The 7,489-nt window shown below is 37.9% G+C and overlaps 1 protein-coding gene across 1 annotated transcript; it reads left to right on the top strand.

The window, feature by feature from the left end:
* Positions 1–1,302: 1,302 nt before the first annotated feature.
* On the top strand, positions 1,303–1,479 carry K441DRAFT_490790 (uncharacterized protein; the record flags this gene model as incomplete). The annotated part of the gene is made up of 1 exon (XM_067641980.1): positions 1,303–1,479. A coding segment is annotated over one exon (177 nt), but the record flags the coding sequence as incomplete, so codon positions are not given.
* Between the last annotated feature and the right edge of the window lie 6,010 nt (positions 1,480–7,489).

Raw genomic sequence — 7,489 nt, 5'->3', positions numbered from 1 at the left:
GCATAAGAGACCCTTTAGTTATACTGGATTAATATCTATTTAAAACCCCCTAATTAAATCGTCTATAATGTAGAAAAGAACTTCTTATTTATAGAGTTTTAATAACAGATAAAGGCAATAGCAATTAAGGTTAAGGAAGTCCCTATTAAGGTATATAATAGTATTAGAAAAGTAGAATAATATTACGCGCTATTACGCTGTGTATATAAGATTATCTTTTTAGAACTAAAGGACGCTAGTGAAAAACTTACCTTGCAAATAGCTGTTAAAGCTATTAATAATTCTGCTGGCCTAGATAGACTCGTACCTATATTGCTAGTCTTTAGCGCCTACCCTTAAATAACTAACGATTCTCTACTATCTCCCTCTGTTATATAATAAGCTGAGGCTATTCATAAGGTAATAAAGGAGGTGTAATATCTCTACGCTATACGCTAGGTTAATAATGTACTAGGAATAAGAAATAGCCTAAATACCTTAACTATGCTTAATCTGCCACTCTAGTCTAAGGTACGCATATAGCGTAAAAAGGGAGGATAGTTAGGCCTATACTAACTTATTATAATTAATGGTTAAACTTATACTATTTAGATGCCTTACGGACCTACTTAATTCCGTTTAACTGTTATTAAGCCTTACTATAAAAATAATAATTCTGAGCCTTTATAGGATGCCTTAGAAGATGCCCTAAAAGAGAACTACAATTAATATACTCTAGAAGGCGACTATAATCCTAATATAATTGTAGTAGATACGCCATAACTACGACACGGTAGAGGTCGCCTAAAGGGATCACGAAATCGCCAATATTTTATTAATTTTAAAGAATAATTTGTTGCCGCTATTAAGAATAGAGTTAAGTTATTAATGGCCTTTATAACAGCTAAGGAGAAGGCTGACTTTAAACTCGTAAAATAGCTTTAAAAGGAAGGTCGTATTATAACTCTAGGAGCTCCTTTTTAAGCATCCGATAAGTAGGAGATCGATAGTCTTATTATAAGAGGAGTCTTTAAATTTAAGAAGTATNACCCTACTAAGTTNNANNNAGTTNGNATCTTTAAGTTAAGAATNGTTAANNAGATTAANGNCAAAGCTACTAACGCCCTATTTAAGAAATTAAGGCTTATTATCTAAGGCTATAACAACAATAGTAAGAAGGTAATTCTTACGTAGTCTCCTATAATTTAATGAGCTAGTTAGTAAGTTATTATTGCGCTAGCTTCCTCCTTAATAAAGAATAGAATGGCGGTTTATTTATAAGATATTACTTAAGCCTATACCCAATCAGAGACGCACCTTTAGCGCTTAATATTAGTATACCTTCTAGAGCAAATTCGCTACCAGTATCCTAAAGATACGATTATGGTTGTGCTTAAGCTATTATATGGGATCGCAGAGGTAGGAACTTACTGGTGGGCTACCTACAGCAAGCACTATAAAGAGAAGCTTTTGATAACTACTTCTATATTTAAGCACTATAAAGAGAAGCTTTTAATAACTACTTCTATATTTAATCCCTGCTTCCTTATTACAACTACAGGAACTCTATTTAGAATCGTCGGTATATATTCGTACTAACTTAATAGCACGAGTGAGTCGTATCCACGGGTACGAAATACATGTAGTATCGTATGCTTGTTTAGATGGTGACTGTCGATTATATAAAGCAGACTACGTGGTCTATATACTGATGCACCTCCCCCCTAATTAGTTAGTGCTTTATAAGTGCACCAGACGCGTAAGCGAGTGGTTAGTGCACTGAACGCGTAAACGCGTACCTGGTGTACCGAACGCGTAAGCACGCGTTTGGTATAACAGGTGCTGTAATTATATACTGGCAGTACTTAAAAAATAAAACCACCTATATACAGCCTCCGTAATTGCTTTAATAAAACTATAGAACACAAAGGAAAATATATAGGAAATCTCCCTAAGGTGCCGTCTAGGCTGCCTTCCAAACGGTGCCCCAAGCTGGCCGTAAGTTCTGCTTACGGTCCGTAAAATAAACCGTACGGCCTTTTAACGGGCAGTAGACGAGCCATAAGTTAGATTTTAAGGGCCGCTAAGGCGCTAGTGCTAAGCGAACTAATAGCGATTTTCCATCCCGGGGATAGAAAATCGTAATTGGTTAATTTAACCACCCTATAAAATTCGGTAGGTTACGTGAGTCTACTAAGTTTCACCGTAGCTTTCCACCGTTTTCCACCTATACCGTATAACGAGCCATACGGCCTTCCAACGGGCCGTAGACATACCATAGGTGCTCCGTTAGTCCCGTTCTACCCATTCTATAACTTTTAGGTTAAGCTTATTTATGTTAATTAGGGTTTTAAGGGCTTAATACGGCTTTGCCTTAGTTATAGCGTCCGCTAGGTTATCTCCGCTGCTAATCTATTTAACCTTTATAATCTTACGTCGTTTATAGGCCTAATATAAGCACATTAGGTCGACTATGAGCCTCTTTTCTTATATCGTACCTAGTTTAACTAGGCAGTTGTAAAGGGACTTTAAATCGGTGTATAAAACCAGGGGTAACTGCTCTAGTTATAGAATCTTCTAGACCGTTAATTTGATTATAGCTGCTATATTAAATCCATAAGCTAGTACATATAGTTTAGAAGCTAGTACACTACGGGTTACTTGTTTGCACTTAATTAAAGACTAATATAGTATATTTGCGTCCTAATTGCGGTCTATAAGTACAATTATAAAGCCAATTTGTGATAATAGGTTTTTATTATTAGCAAAGGAGGCGTCCGTAAATGCCAGTAGGCTAAGGGAATTTAGGTCTAGTGGTATAAAAGTAAGTCCCCTTACTGCATTATTAATTTGCCACTAAATGCGCTTATTAAGCTACTTAACATTTTCTTCTTGTGGATCTACTACCTAGGCCGCAAAGGATAAGTCATAGGCAGATTTGGGTTAGCAGACTGTGGCAATATAAGCGCCTCTTACACGCTATACAGTATATTAGTCCTTTATATTTACGGTCTTATAGGTCTCTCCGCGGGAACTAGTAAGGTTTATAGGCTTTACTATAACAAGCTTTAGGTTTTAAGCTTGGCGTTCCTAAGTCAGCTAGATTAAGTTGCCCTTTTATATAATTAAGCCTCCGTTAAACTTAATTAGAGTCTACTTAGTTAACTACTCTTACGGCTTTACCAGAAACTTAGCTTCTTATAGTTTAATCTCTTTAGCGTCCGCAAATGTCCGGTCTACTAAGAAGAGAGTATTATCTATTTAGAGTTTAATAATACTAAGGCCGTTTAATAGGCTGTATAGGAGGCAGGGGTCGTAGGTTAACTGTTCCATTTTAAGTTTACTAATATAGTGCTAGTAGTATATCTTAAACCAATGGTTTCCGGCTTCTAGTACTCCGTAAAGAGGTTTTATAATCTATAAAATTGTTCCTAGTTATAGGTTAAGCTTATAGGGTAGTTATATAAAGATATCCCTACTTAGGTAGGTATTAGACTGCATATAGGCTTATAAGATATCCCATAAGTAAAGGGCTACGGATTTAGTTTACTGTAGTCCAGGCGTAAATACAAGTATAATCCGTTAACTAACCCGTTAAATTATAGGCAATTATATAAGGACTAGGTCCTTTCCCTAGTTATTATAAGCTTATATAATAAGCCTTAATTTCTTAAAGGCTTTGTTAGTACTAGGGTGCTTAATCTTATTAATAAAGCGTGAGTTAAATATACGGACGCCTTACAGAATATCTCTCTCTATTATAATCGCAAAGACACCCTTTTTAAGTAGTCCGTTAATCTCTTTACGCCGTAAGTCCGTAAAAGGGGTTTCCTATACTAGAACTGATATATCTATAGGCGGAGATTGCTTTACGGATGTGTTTACGGAGGTTAAATAGCTCTCCATTATGGGATTCTTACAGGGGCGTCCTCGGCCACGCTTTACAGCAGGTTTAGTAGGTTTAGTGGGTTTCTAGGGGACCTCTAGGGTAGGTAAAGGTGCCTCTAGTTTATCTAATTCGGCAGTTATTTCTAATTCGTCTGGTTCGGCGGTTGCTTCTAGTTCGTCTAGCTCAACATTATAGGTATTTTCGGGCCAAAAGTAGGGTTTTACGGACGTGCTTCTAAAGCTAATTGGCCCGCTAGGAAGCTATACGCAGCACATCTCATTTTCTACGGCCAATAAACGGTAAGGTCCATTCTAACTGCCGCTTTTACGCTATATAAGGACTTTAGAGTTAAGCGGGAGGTTATATACTAAGGTTGTATTAGGTCCGTTACGGTAGTACAGGGCATTATTAATAGTTTATTTAGCCCATAATTTAACTATTTCGGCTATTGCCTTCTATATTGCAGCTGCTCATTCCGTAATAGACGGGGCAGGGGGGCCTAGGTTGCTTATCCTTAGGTAGGCTCCGTAAACTAAGAGGGTAGGTACTAGTCCGTCAGGGCCAGCGGTATTATTAACAGCTTTTACGGCCATCTATAAAGCCAGTTCCTTTTAGATATCCTTATACTCGTCCATAATAATCTAATAAGCTCTCTATAGAGCTAGGTAAGCTCACTTAATAAGCCCGATAGACTAGTAAGCCTTAACTAGAACGGCTTTTATTAAAATAGCTATAGCCGTAGCGTACTATTAGAATTCCTTACTAATAAAGTTCCTACTAGCGTCGTAGGTAATATACTCAGGGGGTCCAACGTATGTGTCAATCCAGTAGGTCCGTAAAATGTCCTAAGTATATTTTATGGATATGTTTTGCAACCAACGGGCGGCTTAATAGTGGGTTGCCTCGTCAATTATATGTAATACTAAACTGCCGTTAATGTATATAATGTCCACGTATACTAAGTGGTTAAAGTTAAGGTTCTTATAAAGGGTAAACTTAAATTAGCCTAGGGAACGTCCGTATTTCTGGCAAAAGGAGCAGTATTTAGTTAGGTGGTTAATTACCTTTCTGTTAACGTCGTCATGTCTAGAGCGTTCAAGGACTCTATATAGCTTTTTGGCTAACGGGTAGCCAAAACGGTGGTGCAGACGGTGGATTTCCGTACTAGTAAGGTAGCACGGGTTATAGTTGAAAGATTCCTAAATGTAGGTCCATAAAGTCTCTCCCTATATAAGAAACGGGTGTCCAAATCGTCGTGTAATTAGTAGGGTAATATGCTTACTTCCTGGGGCAGTTGCGGGGCCAATTAGGGTATCTATAATATTATTATAGTACACCTATAACCTATCTATGTCTGTAAAACAGAGTAGGAAGGGGGTGTCCGCTTTTACCACGTGGAAGTTAACTAGGCCAATTAGAGTCTTAACTTTAACTAATCCAATTAATGCGGTTGAGCCGATGCCGAATTAGATGTTTACGGCCCCAGTTTGCGTAATATTAATGTCCGTATTATTATTTATGGTAGTCCTATATACAAGGTATTATCCGTAGCCTACGGTAGACTTCTTAGAGGCACCTATATTAATCATAACACTATAGAATTCCTTAGGGGTATAGCGTTCTGTGGTAATATATGCAAATAGGTCCTACTTATAATCTATAATGTCTGTAACAGGGGTACTTACGGAATGGTTTTTAGGCGCAACTAAGTGTATAAAGGAACGGTCGGCTAATACGGTCGTAATATTAAAGGCTTAGCTGTCCGTAAAAGGTCTAAAAGTAGTTAGGAATATCTCTAAGGTCTCTTATTTCTAAGCGTCTAAGTTAAAGTTAATTATAAGGGCTTCTATTAACTTATTAGGGGGCTCTTCTACTTCCTCTCCTTTGTATTCCAAAATGAACTAGTTAATACGGCTATTAAGTCTCTTCCTAGACTTATTATATTCTTCCTAGGTATACCTTATAGACTAATATCCTTCCTTACCGCACACAAAGCACTTCTGGCTGGTTTGTCTACGGGGGTATGTTTTTATATAGGGGTTGCTACGGGGGTTACGGGTGGGACTTGGTCGGTACGGGTGCTGCTAGCGGTAGCGGCGGTCTGTAAAGTAGACGTCTAAGTCTATTTACGGATATTAAATATCCGTAATAAAGGCTTAAGTGCTGCCTGGTGGGTTTAAGACTTTATACGTTATAATAGAGGAGCGTAGGTCATTAATAAGGCCAGCTAAGGTATCTGTAGGCTTATAGTAGGCGTACTTATAGGGCTCTACTTCCTGGCAGGCTGTAATAAGTTTATTGTACAGGAAGTCGTTTGTTTGAAGCTTAGTGTTAAGGCCGTGCTATAGGTGCCGAAGGTCTTTAATAAGAATTTGCAGACACTCTATAGTCGATTTTTCAGTATTCTTATCGATTACGGTCCGTAGCTTAGTCGCATTCTATTAGGTAAGAATATTACGCTTATATTCCGGTCCTTTAAAGTAGTTACGCATAGCTTTGTATAGCTTATCAAAGGGAACACTAAGGGGGTTACTCTTAAGGTTAGTGTAGTAGTAATTAAGTGCTAGGCCACGCAGCATAGTGGAGTAGGCTTGGCTAAATTCCTATTTAGGAATATCAGCCTTCCGACAGAGGTCCGTAAAGATAGTAAGTTTAAAGTTAAAGTTATTATTTTCACCGCTATACTTAGATTCGTCGGTATAGAGCTTGGCCAGGTTAGCTAGTTCCTTACCATAGGTCTTTACTTAGGTGGGTTACGGATCTATAACTTGCGGATCTATAGCTTGCGGATATATAGCTTATAGATCTATAACTTAAACAACGGGGGTAATTTAGTCCGTATTTTGGTTTATAGGGGTATTATAGTCCGTAACTTAAGTATTAGGTATACTTTAGCCAGTAAGATTAATTTTAATACCACTTAGGTTTATAGAACGAATTCGGTTAAATAGGTCAGCTATAAGGCCAGAGATTCTATTAAGTTTAAAAAAGGCAAAGAGGTCGTTGGTTTTAATATAATCTAAGATCTGCTCTTTAGTCCATTCCGTTTAGTCCTTCTTATATAGTATATTGTATAGAGACCGTACAACAGTGACTCGTTTGTCCCTTTTAACCCATACGCCTTAGTAACATAAAAGGGTTCGTAGGTTACGGATAGTAGTAGGGTTGCAAGCCTTAAAAATAGCTTCCGTAAAGTCCGTAAAGTCTTCCTTATATTACTCCCACAGGTCGTCATTCATAAGCTTAAAGTGTCTATATTTAAGGATTTTAAAGCTAATATAGTCGTTAACGTCGTTTATAAACGTAGCGTCAACGCCTTATCTCCACTTCTTTTAACCTTCGCTGACTTGCTTACTAATGTCTGCCATACTATAGTGTAGTGTGGTGCGTAGCGGGTGGTAGCAGCTTGTAACGGGTGGGGGAGGTCTTATAACGGTCCGTAAAATCAATTAACGGGTCCGTAACGGTTTGTAGGAGTATAGGGGGTTTCTATAAGGTCTTGTAACAGTCCGTAAAGGCAATTAGTAGGTCCGTAGTAGTTCGTAGGAGGGTAGGGAGTTCCTATAAGGTCTTATAACGGTCCGTAAAGGCAATTAACAGGTCCGTAGTAGTTTACAAAAG

The sequence above is a fragment of the Cenococcum geophilum genome, assembly GCF_001692895.1.
Source record: "Cenococcum geophilum 1.58 unplaced genomic scaffold K441scaffold_46, whole genome shotgun sequence".
Taxonomy (NCBI): domain Eukaryota; kingdom Fungi; phylum Ascomycota; class Dothideomycetes; order Gloniales; family Gloniaceae; genus Cenococcum; species Cenococcum geophilum.
Note: the sequence above shows the minus strand (reverse complement) of the source record. Positions and strands in the feature narration are given on the sequence as shown.